At 42.3% G+C, this 21,011-nt stretch overlaps 1 protein-coding gene across 8 annotated transcripts in view; it reads right to left on the reverse strand.

The window, feature by feature from the left end:
* Window positions 1–21,011, reverse strand: part of SVOPL (SVOP like) — a 93,124-nt gene that overhangs the window by 66,380 nt on the left and 5,733 nt on the right. For 6 of the 8 annotated variants that reach the window (XR_008665672.1, XR_008665673.1, XM_055335021.1 and 3 more), the window contains exons 2-8: window positions 15,846–15,966; window positions 15,590–15,681; window positions 12,546–12,644; window positions 8,024–8,095; window positions 6,032–6,156; window positions 3,807–3,870; window positions 2,730–2,855 (exon numbers count right to left, since the gene is read on the reverse strand). Coding sequence is in view for 6 of the 8 variants with exons in the window: in XM_055335021.1 (XP_055190996.1) it covers window positions 2,730–2,855; window positions 3,807–3,870; window positions 6,032–6,156; window positions 8,024–8,095; window positions 12,546–12,644; window positions 15,590–15,681; window positions 15,846–15,927 (660 nt within the window). In the remaining 2 variants the exon portion in view is untranslated. Of the gene's footprint in view, window positions 1–2,729; window positions 2,856–3,806; window positions 3,871–6,031; window positions 6,157–8,023; window positions 8,096–12,545; window positions 12,645–15,589; window positions 15,682–15,845; window positions 16,887–21,011 lie in introns of those variants that run through there. The other 2 variants (XM_055335019.1, XM_055335018.1) reach the window with 2 other exon arrangements.

Below are 21,011 nucleotides of genomic sequence, written 5' to 3' on the forward strand. Positions count from 1 at the left end.
ACCCTCAACCCACTGATTGTTGAACACCATACCCAGAAAACACTATGGGCTGGGCACCTGGGTGGCTCACTCGCTTAAGTGACTGACTTCAGCTCAGGTCGAAATCTTGGGGTCCTGGAATTGAGCCCCATGTTGGGCTCCCCACCCAGTGGGGTCTGCTTGTCCCTCACTCTCTGACCCTCCCCCCAACCCATGCCCTTACTCTCTCAAACACATATACATACTACAGGGCTCCATGGAGGCTGGGACCAAGAATGACCTTGATCCATTCCCTGACCTTCATGCCTCACAACCAATCAAGGTGGGCTGGTTCTTCCTCAGAAAAAGCACCTCCCCTAGTAGCACCCTACTCCCCATCCCATGGCCAGCAGGCAGGGCAGGTCCTCCTCATTTCCCACTGGGATTATTCTGACTACTTTCCTGACATTTTCTTTTCTTTTTTCTTAAGCTTTTATTTATTTGCTAGAGAGGGAGAGCATGAGTGGGAGCAGAGGGAGAGGGAGAAGCAGTCTCCCTACTGAGCAGGGATCCCAGGACCCGGGGATCATGACTGAGCCGAACACCTAACAGACTGAGCCCTCCCAGGCGCCCCTCCTGATGTTTTCTGTATGTCCTCCCACCAGGCTCCACGCAGTTGGAAACCAGGTTCCCAGCACACAACCCCTTCCGCACCACCAGCACCCCTTGCCTCAAAGGCCCTCATAATCCGGACACAGGCCTGTCCTCGCAGCCCCCATTCCAGCTTACCTGCTCTCCCCCAAACACATCTTGCATTTCACACCTTCCTGACAGGACTGACACATCAGCCCTGCCGAAATGCCCTTGCCCCACTCTCTGGCCCTCCAGGTGCAGGCTGTCCTATCCCTCAAGGCCAAATTCAACAGCACCGCCCCACTGGATAGATCACTCTCTCCCCTGAGCACCCACAGAACGAAAGCTGTTACAGCACTTGCTGCGTCTTGCTGGTACGACCACCTTTTGCCTTCATATCTGTCTCTCGCTGACTGGCTGGTGCTCCTTGGTGGCAAGAACTCTATCTTATGCCTAGTTTTAGCCTTGAAACCTAATGCTGAGCCTGGTGTATACTCGGTGTGAGTGTGATAAGTCCAAAGACAAGATCAAGATTCAAAATAATAATTTTTAAAAAGGTAATAACAGGGGCGCCTGGGTGGCTCAGTGGGTTAAACGTCTGCCTTCGGCTCAGGTCATAGTCTCGGTGTCCTGGCACCTAGGGCTCTCAGCTCAGTGGGAAGTCTGCTTCTCCCTCCTCCTCTCCCCCCTACTCATGCTCTCTCTCCCTTTCTTTCTCAAATAAATAAATAAAAATCTTTTTAAAAATTAAAAAAAAATAAAGGTAATAACATAGCAGCAGAGCTAACACACATTGAATATTGTTCATGTTCCAGGCTCATAGAGACTCTTACACATTATCCTGTTTCATCCTCCCAAGAGCCCTAGGAGATACATCCTATTCATTAGCCTCAAAGGGCGGGATAACTTGCCCGGGATGGTGGAGCCAGAGCAGTCTGGTTTCAGAGCCAGTAGACCCCAATGCCTCCCTAGAGGCAAACCCAGGTGAAATGGGACATGGAAAGGTGAAATTTAAATGTTGGCAACCAGAGTCCTACATTTAGATTTTTTAAAAATATCAACTGTTGAATCACAATTTTCAGGCATCTGGACTTGGAAACAACTCACACAGAGCGGAGCTTGGGCTGTAGTTGATCGTGAGCCCAGCAGCACGAGGCAGTGGGCTAGGAAGCACATGGTTTTAAATTGCATCCACCAAGGCAGACGGGCTGCTCACGGGAGGCCCCAGGCCCACTCAGCCACTGGCCCCAGGCACCTGTAGCTCTATGTGTGATGTCAAGCCACAGTTCACTGCAGAGAAGACATTGACCAAAAAATAGCTCAGCCAGACAAAAACAGATGGGGTTCTGGGATCCGGTGTCAAGAGAGAGTTGAAGGTGATGGTACTGTCAAATGCAAAGAAGAGCTTTGATTGGGCCAGATTCTTAAATACCTGGAGGGCTATCATGCAGAAGGTAGACCTCTGGTTTTTCAGAGAGAAGTACTAAGACCGCAGGTAAATTCATAAGGAGGCAGAGTCCTCTCAACTTAAGAAAGAACTTCCCAAGAACCAGGGTTGTCTGGAGATGGAACATACTGAGGTAGTCTCTCAACTCTAACGTCTACAAGTGCCTGAAGCTGGGACTGTTCTGGCAGCAATAGAATGTGTGGTTTTGGTTGTAGTATGAACCAAATGCCTTCCAAGGACCCTTCTGAATCTGTGAAGTTCTTTGATTCCAAAATGTTAGGTGACATACACACACACACACCCCACATCCCAGGTCCCCTGAGCTGTTAGCTCTGTCTTTGAACAATGAGCATAATTCTACTAGAACCCAAGGAAGATGATGATTCTGCGGATTGGAGGGAGAGCAGAGGGGCAAACCAGCTGCTCTGTAGTGGCCTGAGAATGTGTACCAGGCATCCAACTACAAGCACTAAAGGTCAGAGAGGGGTCAGCCCAAATAGAGCGCAGCTGAGAGATAAGACTTCCAGCAAGAAATGATCAGAAGGCAGGCTAACCGAGGGGAGGGATGAAGTGGGTTGAGACAGTCTTGAGGAAAGGAAAGAGGCAGATGTAAGGCTGCTATTTGCGGGGCAAAAGGACCGCTGGGTCAGTGGGAGGGGAGGACAAGAGGGAGCCCTGTGAGCATCCTTACCTTGAAGGCCAAGATGAGGATGATGCCGGGAATGGAGGCGATGCGGATGAGCCATCGCCACCCGATGGTGGGGATGACCACAGAGGCCAGGCCGATTATAAGCAGGGAGCCAGCCAACCAGAAAACCTGGGGAGAGAACGGGAGGGTAAAACTCCTCCTGTGGGCGGGGGCACCTGGGGATGGCTCAGTTGGTGGAGCACATAACTCTTGATCTTAGGGATTAAGTTCAAGCCCCATGTTGGGTATAGAAATAACTTGAAAATAAAATCTTTAAAATTCCTCCGATTAAGTATGCTCAACCCTGCCTCTCGGGGAACATTTCAGTATAAGATGGAAGAGAGTCTTTAAAGAGCCCAAGTCTGAGTTCTACGCCTAGCACCACCTCCAGGACCTGGATGAACAGAGAACATCACTTCACTTCTCCAAGGCTCCGTTACTTGTCTATAAATAGAAGGCTCAGCTAGACAGGGGTAGCCTTTTCTTTCCTGGACTTCCTGAAAGTCAGGGCTTTTAGATAATGACAGCATCAGAGATGGTTCAAGACTGACACAGCTTCTGATGCAAAACCTGCCTCAGTGGCCAGTGGGGCCCCGGAGGGCAGGCAGGCACCCCAGTCTCCTCACTTGGATCAATGGCTCAGCTGGACAAGGCACTTACAGCATGTCCCCACCGGCGTGGGCCAACTATAGTCTTGCAGATACTAGTAACCCTGGAGGAGAGACGGGATGCCCTAAAAAGGGGTGGTCGCTGTGTGCCCCTGCTGAAGACGCAGTGGGAAGCCAAAGTCTATCCCAGATGCATTCCTGGGCTTCTCTCATTCCACTGAAACCAGCCATTGGGATGTTTCCTGGAAGGGGCTACCGTGTTCTAAATGCTACTGTTGGGTGACAAAAGTACAAAAGTCCTGGCGGAAGAAAACCTTGAAATGGGACCTCTGGCTTCAAGCCTTCCTAGTGCTCTTTAGTTAATACCAAGAAACAGACAGTGTGCTAATCAAACAATCAACGAGCCAGGAGCAAAACTGTGCATCATGTCCTCTAGGATGAGGAGGCAGGTGGAGTTCCTATGTTATCTCACCTGAGACAAGGGGAGCATGTAGCCTCGGTATTTTGTAGGCAAAAATTCAGTCTTTATGATTAGCCTAAACAGGAAAGGAGGAGGAACAGAATAATGTTGTTTTTATGAAAGCAATTACTTTTTTAAAATCACAACTTTTCTTGTTACAGAGATAAAGAACGAAAACCCACAGGCTTCATCATTGTGAAAAATATATATATACTGCCCTCAGCTCCCAGTTTCACTGATACTTGGTCTTTGAGTCCAGTTTCTGACACCAAACACCTAGGATCCTTGGAATTCTCTGGTCCAAAGGAGCATCGTTTGTTTTAATGAGGTGGCTCTTGGTGAGCACCTGGATGGGGCCCGGTCTTAAAAGGCCAAGCCACGTTTAGACTCTTGGAACATCCAGGCCTTTCCCCCACCCCCTAGAGAGAGGAAAGGAATTGAAAAATGCATTGATAATCCCTCATGCCTACATGATGAAGCCTCCATAAAAATCCCTGACGTACAAAGTTCGGAGGGCTTCCAGGCTGGTAAACACATCTATGTGCTGGTGGAAGGAGGAAGGTGTACCACAAACTCCCAGGGACCCTTCTAGACCTTGCCCTGTGTGTATCTCTTCATCTGGCTGTTCATCTGTTTCCTTTAAAATGTCCTTTGTAATAAATCTGCCATAGTAAGTAAACTCTTTTCCTGGGTCCTGCGAGCTGCTCTAGCAATTTACTGGACCCGCAGAAGGATTTGTGGCAACTTCCAATTTGTAGCAACTGAGACAGACGTTGTGGATAACCTGGGGACTTGTGCTTGGTGTCTGAGGTGGGTGATAGCCTCATGCGACTGAGTCCCAAACCTGTGGGGTCTGAGCAAACTCCATCTAGGGTCAGAATGAACTATAGAACACCCAGCTGGCATTGGAGAATTGGCCAGTGCATAAAGAGCCCAGATATTTAGGGTCAGAAGTGAAGATTTGTCGGGGCACCTGGGTGACTCAGTTGGTTAAGCATCTGGCTCTTAATTTCGGCTCAGGTCATGATCTCAGAGTTACGAGATTGAGCCCCGCATCGGGATCCACGTGGAGCCTGCTTAAGATTCTTGCTCTGCACCCCCTCCCAGCACCCCCTGCTCCCATGCGCTTTCTCTCTCTCTTTTTAAAAAATATTTTATTTATTTATTCATGAGACACACACACACACACACACACAGAGAGAAATAGTTGGCCATGAGGAATGAGGAGTCAGAGCCTAGGTTTCTAATTAATTTTGGGACAAGACAAATAAATAGAATCACACTCCCTTCAGTTTTCTAACTGCTCTTCCCTGTTGCAATTATTAACCAGCGTTTGGGTTTTCTTAACATATTTATTGGGCTGGTTCCTGAGGGATGTTGTAAATTTCAAGCTAACTTCTGCTCCAAGTGGGGCTTAATTTATGCCTCAGGGAGGAACAATCTTTCTGCGACACATTAGGGTAATAATCGGATGCTTTGATATCTCCTAATACAGTCTAAGGATAACTTGCTCCAAGGCAACCAGGAGACAGTAGCCTGAAGGACCCTGCGAACTTCAGGGAGGCTCTCGAGTTGCTGAATGTTTAACAGAACCACCCCCGACCCCCACCCCTACCCCCACCCCACCCCCTTACCCCCACCCCCACTCCCACCCCCTACTTCCACCCCCCCACCCCCCCAGCACCCCCACCCCCACCCCACCCTAGGCAGGAGAGGTCACTGCACACTCACCCCAGGACAGAGAGGGGCCAGCAGCCACCCTCTCTTTCCAGGGTCTCCCCCTGATTTGCAAATGCACTTAGACACCATCTTCAGTCATGGGGCAATGGTACTTTAAAATGATTGCTTCTGATCAAACTAAACTCTCCCAACAAGTTCTCAAGAAATGAATAGATTGCGGCACCTACCTCATATGGTCCTTTGGCGTACCATTTAGTCAAACAAAATCAAGATTGGCCTTAGGGACAGAGACACTGGCACATGATCAATCTAGTGTCCTCTGCTAGCCTCACCATCAAACATCATTTTGATGAGCAAATAGCCCCCCATGGAATAAGCAGCCAGCACTTCAAGAAAAAATTTTAAAAATAAAAAAGCTAAAAAATAATTAGCACAAGTGAAGGCTTATACATTTACAACTTACTGATGCTGTTGGGCCATAAACGACAGTGTATCTGGGGGTGTACACATCTCTCTCTCTCTCACTCTCTCAAGCATCCTCTAGGTAGAGTCCTTACCCTTGTGCATGGCCAGACACGCCACAGCCCACCATTGTCCGCAGGAAGACAAACCAGATGTAGGAGGGAGAGAAAGAGGTCAGCAAGGAGAAGTAGGCTCCCCACAGGAATGAGATGAGCAAAATCTGAAGCAACAAAAAGAGACCTGTTAATGGGATCTGCCTCAACGGAAGAAATTAATGAGAGAAAATTTAACTTCTTTTTTTTTCTTTAAGATTTTAATTTATTCATGAGAGACACACAGAGAGAAGCAGAGACACAGGCAGAGGGAGAAGCAGGCTCCCTGTAGGGAGCTGGATGTGGGACTCGATCCCAGGACCCCAGGATCACACCCTGAGCCAAAGGCAGACACTCAACTGCTGAGCCACCCAGGTGCCCTGAGAAAATTTAACTTCTGAGGGTGATTTTTATTTTCCATCCAGATGTTTGCTTCTCCGAGGTGCTAATTTTACAGAGAGCTCACCAATCTCTCACACTTGTCAAATAACATGATGCATGTCACTGTATTGCCTGAAAGCCCAGACATTCCAAATTCAAACCATTCTTCAAAACTGCCCAATTGCATCTACCCTATCAGGTGACAGGAGCCGAAACTTGTAAATCAGGATGCCAAAACCTGCCCTCGTTAGGAGCACAGTGAAGCATTGTGTTGGAATGGGGACGAGGAGAAAATTTAAGTATTTGCTTTCTCTCTAATTATAAGAATAACACAAATTTACAGTGGAGAAAAATGGAAGAAAAAGAGAAAAATAAAAATGTTTAAATCTTGCTTAACTTCCCAACCCAAAGAAAATACTTGTTAATGTGGTTTTATCCTACTTTCCCTGCTTGAAAGGGAAAACATATTTTTTTATAACTTTATTTTTTATTGGTGTTCAATTTGCCAACATATAGAATAATACCCAGTGCTCACCCCATCAAGTGCCCCCCTCAGTGCCCGTCACCTAGTCACCCCCACCCCCCACCCACCTCCCCTTCCACCACCCCTAGTTGGTTTCCCAGAGTTAGGAGTCTCTCATAGGAAAACATATTTTTAATGTCTGCAAAATATTCCAATGGAAAGATGTAGGATAATCCACATAATATAATGTGGATTCCTCTATGGTTGAAAACAGATTTTCTCACTGTCCCAGTTAGCTGTGACTATGTACATAAATCTCTGTGGTTCTCAGATGACTGAAACAGGCTAGATTTCTAGACTAGGAGATTGGGTAATTCACACTGCCCAACTGATGGTCAGAAAACTATACTAATGCTATGTGAAGGTGTCTGTACACTTGCAGCTTTCTTTATGGATTTAATACCAAAAAAATCATATCTTCTAATATTTTTCCTTTGAATAACTCCCATGATTGAATATCTTTCAAGATTTGTTGACCATTTCTATTTTTTTGTAAAATGTCTTCTTGTGCTTTTTACATTTTTTTGAGATACTTGTGTTTTCAGATCAACTTATGAATGCCTATGATATTTACTCTGTGTACCTCAAAACGTACAGCTAGTTCTCTATTTTCCTTTGGAGCTTCTCCCCCTTGTGCTTATGACCAGAGATGCCTTCCCTACCAGATACTAGACAAGGAAACAAAAGACAGACCTGGGCTTCTTTTCAAAGGACATAGGTTCCTCTCTTACTGCTTAATCTTAGTAGGTGTATGACCTTGAGCTGGTGGCTTAGTTTCAAAGTTATGCCCAAGCTAACTAACATGAAGCTGCTTATGTTTCTATGTGTCAATCTCTGTATTCTAATACCTTTTAACTGTGTGCATCCATCAGTTACATTCCTGGATGGCGGGGACCAGGTGTAAGGACAGGTGTTTCAGAAAAAGATGAGAAAGCAAAGAGAGTAGTCTGGAATTTGGACACGCGGTGTCAGAGAGGGACATTTCCACACATTCTCTCTTGGTTATTGATGGAGAAAGAGAAGCAGTGGTGACGTCATCACAAAAGAAAACGCAAAAGAAAATTCCAAATCATTCTTTAAGGCCAACCTACCTTCCAGCGTCCGTATCTGTCAGCTAGGAGGCCAAAGAGGATGCTGAATACCATGTAGCCAAAAAACACCATCTGGAAGTGGAGAAAAAAAAAAGACCAACCTGTAGGCAGGCTTTCTATAATCTGCTAATTTACTGCATCTCCCATTCATTCATCATAATGAAAAGTCGACTGGAAATGTGCAAGGGTAGGGGTTGAAAAATGGGTTTTCACAAAGCTCCTCTGTCTCTGGTTAACATGTTCAGGGCTTCAGAGGCTGAGGCTTCCCACTGGCTCACCCCACACCTGAAGACCCTGCCCCGGTAGAAACCGGGGTCAGAGGAATAAGGACTTGCTTTCCCTCCGATCCAAGATAATGGTACTGGCCTCATTCTACTCAGACATTTAATTGGGCATTTCCATTTTTAGAATTAAAAGAAAAAAAAAAAAAAACCTCTATTCATTCATGACCTGCCTTATTCCTCACACAAGTAGAGACTTCCAGAAGCAATTCTCCTTTATGTTTTTACAGGTAAACATAAGCTTTAAATAAACACCAAAACCAATCATTCATACAGAAACCCTCTTCAGAACTAATATAAACCTGTTTCTTTTCCATACTTGTTCTCACGATGGCTTGTGATAAAATCCAAGAACCTGGATATGATACCAGCATTTTAACTCAGTCTAAGCTGTGATCTGATGTCTATGCCTTTAGGCTACTTATTTTTCTTCTTTCAAGCAGTTCAGAGCTTCACTTGCCTTTTCCTTTCTAGAAGATCTCTGAATGAGTGACTCTAGGGTAATCAAAGGAAAGGTGTTAGCTTGCATTTCTAAGACTTTTTCAAGAAGAGAACTGTTTCTGCTGCCTGCTTGCTTTCTCTTTTTTTTTTCCCTTCCTTATTCTTCATAAGGAAGACTCAAACACATTTCTTCCATAGGGAACTATTTTAAAAAAAATCATATCTATTCTCAAACAACAAAGCCATGCTTTTCCTCTGTGCACTGTGCTTTCCAGGATAGAAGGGGGCGGTGGGGGGGGGGGGCGATGGGGGGGTGGAGAAGCCAGTGCTTTCTAAATGCCAGTCTTGGGATAGCTGCTGTCCTATCATGAAATCTGATCAGTCCTCAGAAAAACAGTAAAAATAAGGTCAATGTGATACATATTGAATAAATCTAAATTCATTAAATATTAAGGGCTCTTTTTATTCTGGAATCATTTTCTTTCTGATTGTTGATATAAATGTACTCTTCTTTTTTTGAAAGATGATAGTAGTCGGTTGCAAGATTTCTTACCTCTTTCTCGTCTTCTAATGGCCTTAATTATCATATGTATATATATATTTTTTAATGCCAACCGTATGTCAGCCGCTCAATTTAGAAAAATCATATCAGTTGGTGAGTCTCAAAATTTGGGTGTCCCTGAAATTAAGCAGTTTCTCTTATGGAATTATCAAACTCCCTCCAAGAAGGAAGAAGTAAACTAATTTTTTTTCTCTTTGAGTAGACTTAAATAAAAGGAAGCAATCACAGACTACAGGGCAGAGAGTAAAGTGGCTCTTTGGATTTAAAATACTTTCATTTATTGAGATGCTATGTTGGGTTAATAGACTTAATTGTACCTGGATTAAGTTTAAATTAAATGATTAATAGAGGTGAAGCAAAGAGTCAAGTAAGATCAAATTTAAAGGTTACTCTGTTCTCTCCCATCAGTGGCAGATTTTTTTTCTTTCTTATTATCTTTCCATTCAGTACAAAGACATGACTTTTTTTTTTTTAGACATGACTTTTCTAAGGCTGAGTTGTTTATTATTTCCATTTTTAGAATTAAAAGAAAAATTTGTGCTGTGTCCTGCAGCACAAACCTTGACTCGATGGCTATGTGAACCCCAAAGCTTGCCAATGCTAATCCTGTTTGGGAAATTGCACTGAGGCAAGAAGAAATAATCTCTCTCTCTCTCTCTCTCTCTCTCTCTCTGTCTCTTTCTCTCCCCCTCTCTCCACTTCCTTTGGAGGGTCTGTTTTTTTCTGCAGGTACTTATTTTTAGCACAAAAATTACTCTTCTATTTCTGTTTTATGCAGCACATGAAGTTTTGTTTCTTTAGCCCCAGCTCTTAGTCACAAAACATGAGGGATTATAATTCATCTGCAGTTCACAAGGTTACACCATCAACAACTAACCGCCCAGGCCAGGTTATCCTGAAGGTGGCAGGTGGCACTGGGGTTGGGAATGGGGAATCTGGGAGATGGTCAGAAAAAGACCTCTTGGCTGACCAGTCTGGGCCCCTCCTGTTAGCAAGGGTGTGTGTGAACCCAAGGCACAGCTGCCAAAGCTGTATGGGATTCAACCAGGATTACAGACACTAAAGGACAGCAGCCAAGCCAGGGACTCAGAGCAAGAAACAGACACTTCTGGGGTGACTTGAATTCCCCAGAACAAAGTCTCCTGAGCGGGGACCTGCCTAACAAGGAAGTCATGTCACAGCTCACAATAGGGAGCCTCCTTATTTGCCACCACGAACAACATAAATGCAACCACAGAAAGGTCAGCTGCAAATATAGAAAGTGTACCATGTAATATAGTTTTGTGGGAGTGACAGATGCAAACACCACATCTGGATGTTGCCACGAGCTCAGGAATGAAGCCAGCTGGGGTGTGGCACAGTTATAATTACACGGGACCTTGTGGCAGTCACTCGCAAGGTACAGGATTGACAGGGAATGCTTTCCAAACTGCAACTACATTTTATGGGGAGAAGAAAATGAAAAATGGCTGAGTCACTTAATTATAAGCCCAGGTAACATCTTCAGCTATTTTTATTCATACCCTTTCCCTCTTCTAAAAGTGTTAAAAAAAAAACAAATATAACAAAATTAATAAAGGAATTTTAAAGAGAGAAATAGATGTAAAAAAGTAATCGGATTTGTAACATTCGCTGCTGGGATTGAGTACAAAATCAGACTTCACATTTCCTGGCCCCCACAACACAGGGAGAAACACAACTGGGTGGGTAATATACGTTCTCTGAGAGGAGAACTCAGATCAGGTCATTTCCTTATGTGAGGAGGCTCCTGGTTCCCAACACAGATGAGAATTCCCAATTTGTTTGGTTAAGGCAGTGAGTGAGAGATGGGGACACCCTTTCCCCCTCTGCCCATAACCCCCAGAAAGCTAGGGGGCTGGAGAAAACTTCTGGCATTCTCCACAGCCATTTTCAGAACATGACTCTCACTCTCTTAGAAAGCCTTACTCTCTTCCAAGCCTCCGCCAACTGACTCTGCATCCTCTACCCATCTCTGCCTTCCTGTCTCCTGCCACTCCCCTCTCGGTGAGGATGTTGGCACCTGGCTCATCGTATTTCTCTCTATTAAGTCCTGTCTTCATGAAAACCACTCAATACCCAAGTAAGTCAATTCTCCACTCTTCACCTTGTGTTTCTTTTGCCTCCTTGGCCGATGTGACCTCTGAGATACTTCCAGAACACAGTTCCTCCCCTCCACATACTCTGCCACTTGACCACTGCTAACCTATCTACGTTCCAACCTTATCTCCTCAGGGCTCTTGGAAAGCTGACCATGCCCCTCCTTAAAGCCCCTTAATGGCTCCCTATCATCCACAGTGTAGTCTCCAACATTTTTAGGCATGAAGAGCCTCTTTTAAGATTTAAAAAAAAAAAAAGATTTTCCAGAGCTCTGCATGATGGGAAGTATACTTTAATAGCCATTTAATGAGAAATATGTAATGACTATGAAGTCAATGATGTGTTTAGGTGAAACTGGTCTTTGTTATATAAAAGACTAATTTGAAAAACTGTCATATAGATCTGTACCAACTATACTTTGCTTGGACAGCTTGCGCCTGTCAACCAGAGTTGGGGTGCAGGGGCTTACAGTGGTCTCCAGAATGGAGTCTATGGACAGACTCCAAGATGTTTCTGATCCCCACCTGTCTCTGCAAGCTTGTCTCCCATTGCTCCCTGTTCCTTTCTATGCAAGCAACATGGAACTGCTTGCACTCCCTCCAACACACATGTGTGCACAGCTTGCTGGCAATTCATTAGTTTAGTACTTAATAAAAAAAGATGATGAGTAATATGCTTAATTCCACGCTGCAGCAAAACTTAATGCACAATTCATAAGGCTATTCATAACGATCTTTGAGAAAAGTTGAATGCATAACACAAGTCTGTGAGCATGATTTGGTGATTGTGTAAGTCACTATGGTCCAACTAATTTTAGTCTAACTCAAATCATAACTAATCCATGACTTAAGAGCTACTCTCTCTGATTTGCATTGATCTCTTCTAGCCTCTTGCTAGGGGCTAGAAAATAAGCAGCTCAAAATTGTGATCCCTATAGGAAAAGAGAAAAAAAGAGAAAGACCCCAAGTGGTAGTTTGGGTCTGCAAACTTATGAGCTTTGGAAGCCAACACAACCAGCATTGAGGTAGCCTTTGTCTCTTAGCCCTATGGCATGAGGGAAGGGAGCAGAAGCCCTGGGTTCTCAGTTGGTTTATTCAAAGCACCAGAAGCAGGCACTCACCGTGGTCACTAATGCCACCTGCCAATTCTCCAACTGCCATTCACAGCGGATGACAGGAGACACGACTGCTATTAACATGATCTCCATGGCCTCAACAACCTTAAGAAAGGAGAGAAAAAACCACGTTTTAGTGCTGGCTTCTCATCAATTCTTCCCACGTGTGCCTATTTCTCATCCTTCCCATCCTAACTTCCTCCTTCCCCTCCTCCACTTAGGGAGCACATATAGTGTATCCACTCGATACTGCTAGTGTCAAGATAAAGAAGTATAGTAGACCTGTGGCTTTCATGGATGTAATATTTATGTTTCAAACAATTTGAGAGGGTTCCCACAGATTTATGACATATATTTATTTGTGATGTTGCTGATCCATGCATTTGAACAGCAACACTATGAGGGTGTTGTGTGTGGGGGAATAGGGGGTGGGTCACTTGGGTATTGCATGACCTAGCTAACCACCAGCATCCACATCAACCTAGCTCTATTGCTTCATACTCAGCATTGTGAAGGTCTCAGGGCATAGCCCTGGCAAATGGATTTGTAAAATAGTCTCTGATCTCAAGAAGCTGAGTTGGAAGGTGTATTTCACAAAAACTAAAAGAAAGTAAAGCAGCAAGTACACAACGAGTTCATCACAGAGAAAGAATGTCTGTTTGACAAACCTTTCATAAGCTGTGCCACTAAATATTTCTTTCAATAGGAAATTTGAATACCATTCTCATCTATATATTGTAATTTATAAGGTGGGTTTATCTCCTAGGGAAAGGAAGAAGTCAATGCTAGTAAAGAATTGATATTTGTGTGGATTATATGTGTTATGGTGCTATTTGCGTACATATAACTTGAAGGTCTGGGATGAAAAAAATATAGTGGTGTTAGCTACTATATGGGAATTAGAAAGGTACCATAAAGGCTTCTTTCTTCTTGGAAAGTACTTTAGTTATGTTTAGAGTTCAGATAGCTGGTATGTTTTAGTCCCAAAAGTATAATGAATAAGAGATGGCATGACAACCTCAGAAGGATGTTTGATTTATTAAACTTATCTCTCTCAGTAATATAGAGAGTTGGGTCAATATTAATCAGGACTCTACTCCTCTAAGTGGTGTTAGGAGAAAATAAACCAATAAGGGATAAGACTCTGCCCCACCCTGATATAATAGCCTTAGGCGAGAGGGATACAGAGAGCAGCACCATATAAGATCTTAGTAGACCTAAGAGAACACCAGGATTCAGAATGCTTGGTCACAAACTGAGGCTGCCCGGCTGCTGTAATGTTATTACATACACCCTAGTCACACTAGGCTCTGAAATCCAACTATTGTTCTGACTGCTTCTGACCAAGAACCTTAACAGACCATGGCCAGGAGGAACCATGCCCATCACTATCAACACACCTATTCTGATGAGAAGATCCATCCAAAGTAGCCCACACTAAAACTAGGAGAGAGATTTGGTTACCACATCCAATTAAACAGCTGTGTGTGTGTGTGTGTGTGTGTATGTGTATGTGTGTGTGTGTGTGTTTACACGCTCATGACACGGAGGAGGAGGCCTGGTAAACAGCCCTTCCTACTGATGGGTTGGGAAGAATGGAATGAAGCAGCTTATAAAACACTTAAAGAAAACCAGAAGCTATTTTGCAACCACATCAAGTGTAAATATGCAATAGACATACAATCTCCATGGATGTGGATTGGGATATAGACATCAGGGGTTACCTATATAGAGGTGATACCTATCCTTTGAGAAGGGGGTACAATAACCCCATCTTTCTAGTACAGATAATAACTAATAAAGATGTACTCCCTTTGTATAGACGGTTTGGTTTATTTAGGAAGGTAAAAAAAAAATTATATGTATTCTTTTCACTTGCCGGGGGGCTATTGGTGAAGAAAATACAGGGTTTACAACATATCTGAAGGCAAAAGATGCAGAAAGTTTAACAGTGTTTAAACCAAGGAGACCATGTAATGAAACCACATTGGGAACCAAATATGTTAAACAGAAGTAGAGATGTTTGGTTGAAGTAGAAAAGAGTTATGATAAAATCCTCCCCAATCACACCCACTTGTCCCTTGAAACATGGAATCTGACCATTTTGGAGCCTGGGTGAGATACTACTTTATAAATGAAGAAATATTCTAAATTGTATTGTTGGTTATTATAAAAGTAGGGCCAAGACATGTCTTGCCTTTCTCTCCTTTACCGGACTGCCTCCTGAGAACACAAGGCTTTGAAGCCCTGCAGCAGAACTTGCTGAGTGCTACCTCCAGCTCACATCACTCTTTTTCTCATACCATTTTGCTGAGGGTGAGGGTCAGGGCTCTCTATTATTTACTCTCCTCTTGGCTATCTTTAACTTCTCCTTTAAACCATTGTCATGTCAGATTTTCCATTCTGTCTCCTTATCATATTCCTAACATATTCTCACTGCACCTATAACAAAAGGAGGAAGCAATAGTAGTTTCTTAGGACATTCCCACTACTGGTCAAAGCCATGGAGCTGAGCTGTCACTCTTCTTTTCTCAAAATAGCTGATGGTAAATAGCAAACCTTTATCAGAGCCTCCTAAAGGTTCTAGAAATATGTAATGATGACAGGTATCCCCTCGTGATTCTTTTTTTTTATGTTATTTATTTATTCATGAGAGAGAGAGACATAGGCAGAGAAAGAACCAGGCTCCATGCAGGAGCCCAAAGTGGGACTCGATCCCCGGACTCCAGGACCACACCCTGGGCCAAGGCAGGTGCTAAACCACTGAGCCATCCAGGGATCCCCTCCCCTTGTGATTCTTATGCACAAAAATTTGAGGACCATATGTCTAATTTTGCTTAGAGTGATACTAGTTAAATATTTATTTGCTCATAACCAAACATGCCAAAGTAGATGAAAATTATTTTTTAATTAGACATCTCACGGAGTTCCTGCTCTCTTTCACTCTCCTCCCTGAATGGACATCCCAGAGCTAGAGGTCAGTGGAAGACTCTTTGTGTCCAATTATGAATTAGCTTTGAAGAGCCAAATGATCTCCAAGGAGCACTCACCCCAGTGCTGCCCATGATCAGAAACAGGGCAATGTGGAAACGTCCAAATCCAATGGTCTCCACAGCATCTTCCACAGTGAATGTCTTTGACTCTAACAAGGAAGGGCAGAATGAAAGGAATGATCTCTGCGGGAAGCTGATGATTGCCCACTAATAATGAGGAAGAAGATGTTGGGAAACCAATTATAAAAACTAGTAACTACAGGGGGGAATTAAGCAGCACCTTGGGGGTCTGAGACTTCCATGATCATCTTACCTTTTGGTGGTGGCTCTCGGGTCTCCAGGCTCAGCTTCCGGAGGCTAATGATGGTGACTGACTCTGTCTGTTTGGTTGCCATCTTCTAAATGGTCCCAGTTCCCCACACAGCTTGGCTTCCCTGATCGAAGTGGGAGAGGGAAGAAGAAAAATATATAATAGGGTGCACATTTTCCTTTGATCTTCACAGAAAATCTATGAGGTGGGTATTCTAATTCAGCCTCATCTTACATATAAGGAATCTGAGACAGGGAGAAGTCAAATGGCCAATTGAGATGATTGGGCCCCAGTGGCTAGTAATTGACCCTAAGTCAGGGCCCAAGTGAGCTGTGGACAATTTGGCCAATAGCATCCTCTACCTGGGAGTGAAGATGGCCTTTGCTACAGAGAAATAATCATAGTAACTTGCACTTTACATTCCCGTAGCTCTTGTGGTTTATTGTGTGCTTTTCTTTTTTTTTTTAAATATTTTTTTATATTGTGTGCTTTCTATGTAACATTTCATTTCATTCTGACAGAAACCCAGGAACACTTCTTTTTATTGGCTCCATCCCCCTTCATGTATTTAGCCCAAGGAAGGATTCTTAACTCTAGAAATCAAAAGAAAAATAAAACAAAGCTGAGTATCAACTTAGTGAAGTTTTTTCCAAAAGACTTGAAGACATGGAGGGCAGCCCCGGTGGTTTAGCAGTTTAGCGTCACCTTCAGCACACGGTGTGATCTTGGAGACCTGGGATTGAGTCCTGCGTTGGGCTTCCAGCATGGAGCCTGCTTCTCCCTCTGCCTGTCTCTCTCTCTCTCTATCTTAAATACATACATACATACATACATAAATAACTTAAAAAAAATATTTGAAGGCATGGTCATTTAACTTCACATTCCTCACAGGATAAATGGAAATCATAACCTGTTCTGTGATGAGATTGTTAGTATGAATATTAGTATCCTCATTTTGAAACTAGTACATATTGTAGGTTAAAGCAAGTAGTAATTATATTAATATGATTAGGAACCAAGATTTTTGGTTTAAAGGAAAAAAGATACAAAAATCAAAGAAGTTATATAAAAATCTTATAATTGTAACTTTGAATTGGAAATATTCATATGAATTCACTATGTATTACATACATATATCCTAACATTATCCACTGGAAGAGACTGGAAAAAATGACTAATGAGCACTACTAGAGCCCAGATTGTTTTCTTTCCTATTTCCCATTAAAAGAAACCCTGGCGCCTTAGATAAATGGCTAATTCGGGATCTGGGACAGGAAATGTGTAAATTGAGCCTGGAACATCTTGTCATACCAGATAGCATGGAAGATATCAAACACTCCTGGGGTTGTGACAAAAGATTACAAGATTCAACTTGAAAAGGCTCCCATCAGCCAAAGATGGGACAATTTAAACATCAAGAAGAATAATGACTGCAAAGAATCGAAACACATCAAAGATATCAAAATCCATCGTTCATAGCAACACTGAAATGAAAATCTCACTGATCACCTTTGGAGAATACTAAGAAACCAACTCATTACTCTGAAAACTAGTAAATGTCTTTCTTGTACAAATTCTTTGAACTTCAGGGTAACCAAACAGTGAAAGAAAACTTTTTTTTTAATTTCAGCTAAAACCTGCAGAAAAATAAAAGGATGGATGGAATTACATTATTATGATTTTACAACTCAGTGAAATAATGGATCTAGGTAACGATTACCAATGGCTGCTGAACTAGTAGGTGAAAGGCTGATGAAGAGATGGGTAAGAGATGGATAAGACTGGTCACCCTGTAGCCACTGTCAGATCTTAATGTCACTGAAAGAAAGACAATCAGATATCATGTGGTCTCAATGAGCCACAATAAGAGGGAAGTATACAGCATTACTTGTGATGTATTCCCTTAAGAAGAGGTTAAACCAGAATCTGATCAAGCCTCTATCTCTGCCAATTCATACAGGAGATGAAAAAGAAACTCATTAAACTACACCATGTAGCTGCAATAAGAAAAAAAATCCAGAATGAGGGAGTTGGATAAGATAAATGACCCAACTTCTTCAGTGAATAAATGGCATGATGAAGGACAAAAGGGAAACTTACAAAGGAAAAGAACAAATCAAATAAATGATTTGTTCTTATTTGGATCCTCATTCAAAGAGACCAACTGTAAAACAACATCTAAGAGAATGAGATGAAAAAGAGATGAGAGTAAGGTTAGGGAAATGTAAGTGAGTGCAGAAGTTTGATGATATTAAGGAATCTCTGACGCCATCATTAGGTATGATGATGATATTATGGCTACAGCAGAAAAAAAGAATTCTTGTATAGTAGAGATACACACTAAAATAGAGATGAAATGAAGGGGATTGCTCAGCGTTTTAGTGCCTGCCTTTGGCCCAGGGCGCGATCCTCGAGTCCCAGGATTGAGTCCCAGGATCAAGTCCCGCATCGGGCTTCCGGCATGGAGCCTGCTTCTCCCTCTTCCTGTGTCTCTGCCTCTCTATGTCTATCATAAATAAATAAATCTTTAAAAAAATAAATAAAATAGAGATGAAATGATATGATGTCTGGGATTCATTTTAAAATAATTTAATGGGAGGGCACCTGGGTGGTTCAGTTGGTTGAGCATCAGACTCTTGATTTTGGCTGAGATAATGATCTCAGGGTCTTGGGATTGAGCCCTTCATTGGGCTCCACTCTAAATGGGGAGTCTGCTCGAGATTCTCTCTCTCCCTCTCCCCCCCAAATCCCTCTCTTTCAATAAATAAACAAATCTTTAAAATAATTCAGCATGAAATATGATTCAAATCTTATAGATTCAAATCTTTAAAATAATGGTAGCATGGGATATGGTGCATAAGTAGATTGTCATAAAGAAGAGTAAAGAATGGCTATATGTTGAAAATTATTGAGGATGATGGGTGCATTTGGGATTCATTTTACTATCAGCTTTTGAAAATGTGTAATATTTTTCAAAATAAATAGTTCAAAAAGTGAAGTCCTGAGATTTTAAAATTACATTTCCAATGTCAGGCCACTAGCAAATGACAGAATCAGAACTCAAAGGTACTTTTTTTTTTTTCAATCAGTATATAGAAATAGCCACAAACCAGTCTATAGCAGCATGTCAAGGTCATCAATGTTTGCTAAGGGTCAGCTCTGTATCTTGTATTGTGTGGGCTCCTGTGAAGACTTTGAAGGAAAGTCTGACATGCTCTCTGCCCTAAGGAGTTTTTATTTGAGTTGGGGACACGAAAGATACATATCAAAACAACTATACTGTAATGTTGATATTATTTGTTTTCTTAAAAAACTGTCACAAATACATAAATATTCCCAGATGAGGGATAGATCAATAATGCTCAGAAGTTCATGAAATCCTCTTTCCCATGGGAAAACATGAAAGTACAAAAAGCTATTATTTTCCCAGAATGGAAAAAGTAAAAAATAATTGGCCTCTCAGCCCATCTGTAAGCCTGAAAATCATGACAACAGACTGTTCTAGAACTACTGCTCCCTTTCTAGACATTGTCCAAACACCTTTTGGAGGGTGTTAACTGGTAATCTTTTTTAATGAAGTTATCAGGAAAAAAAATCCCTTCTTTTGATTATAAAAAAAGACTTCTAGACACATTGGCTATAACAGGGGCACCTGAGTGGCTCAGTAAGTTAAGCATCTAACTCGATTTCTAACTCGATTTCGGCTGAGGTCATGATCTCAGGGTAGGTGAAATCGAGTCTTATGTCGGACTGCATGCTCAGTGGGGAGCCTGCTGGAGATTCTCTCTCTCTCCCTCTGCCCCTCCCCCTGCACTCTCTCTCACTCTCTCTAAAATAAATAAATAAATATTTTTTAAAAAATTGGCTATAACCATCATATTTCTAGATATGAAGATGAACTAGTAGCAGATTTAACTTAATCAAAATTTGAAAATGAGGCTATTCAGTGAGAATTAGATAGTGGTGATGACTGTACAACCTTGTACTAAAATTCACCAAATTATATACTTTAAAACGGTAAATTCTATTGCACACAAATTACATCAATTTTTTCCCCTAAAAAATAGTCATACAAAATCATGGCAGCAGACATACCAACTGAAAGTGATTCTGGCCATTTATAGTCTTAGAGAATAAAACCGTTTGGTTAGGTGGGAAAATAATTCTTAAAATCCAAGTTCATTTTAAGTTCAGTTACAAATAAAATGCTTAACAATAAGCTCAATCTTCAATCAACATTTAATCTCTCCTACAGTCAAGTTTTATGACTTCTCCTAGCAATCAAAACATGTTTTACAATTTTAACAATCACAAAGGCTTACTTTTAGAATAATAAAACAACCTCCAGCAACCTCCTTCTCCTTTTTATAGTAAGCAGCAAGAAAAGAAACCCAAGAAATCTGCCATTTACGATTGAGCAGAGCAAGTTTTAATTCGTATGCTTTACCCCGACCAGGTAGTTCCACAGGTCATAAATAATCTACATTCCTCCCTTCTCTTATCAGCAAAAAGAATTCATCACAGAGGGCCTGGCAAAAGGTGTTAGGTCCAAGATAATTACTTCACAGCTTTCTTGAATGAAAGCTGATCCCAGAAAGGGAGATTCACATTTGTGATTTCATATATTTTTTTTACATTTTTATTTTTAAGTAATCTCTACAACGTGGGGCTTTAATTTACAACCCTGAGATCAAGAGTCACATGCTCTATCGACTGAGCTCGCCAGGCAGGCGCCTCATATGATTTCATATTTTTCTTGATTGAAGAGGAGATTCACATTATTTTGTTTCTATACATGAATGAAACTAAAATGTAACATGGTTTTAGGCAACCAATGGGATAAAGAAAAGAGAATTCCTTTTTGGTCATGATGTTGGACTTCAAAAAACAAATATAATCTTCACATATAATGCTTGGTCCTGAAGTGAGCAATATTTATTTATATGGTTGTTAAAAAAAACGGGGGGTGGGCAGCCCGGGTGGCTCAGCGGTTTAGTGCCACCTTTGGCCCAGGGTGTGATCCTGGAGACCCCGGATCAAGTCCCACGTCGGGCTCCCTGCATGGAGCCTGCTTCTCCCTCTGCCTGTGTCTCTGCATCTCTCTCTCTCTCTCTCTCTCTCTCTCTCTCTGTCTCTCATGAATAAATAAAATAAAAATAATTTTAAAAA

This window comes from Nyctereutes procyonoides, unplaced genomic scaffold (assembly GCF_905146905.1).
Source record: "Nyctereutes procyonoides isolate TBG_1078 unplaced genomic scaffold, NYPRO_anot_genome, whole genome shotgun sequence".
NCBI classification, from domain to species: Eukaryota; Metazoa; Chordata; class Mammalia; order Carnivora; family Canidae; genus Nyctereutes; species Nyctereutes procyonoides.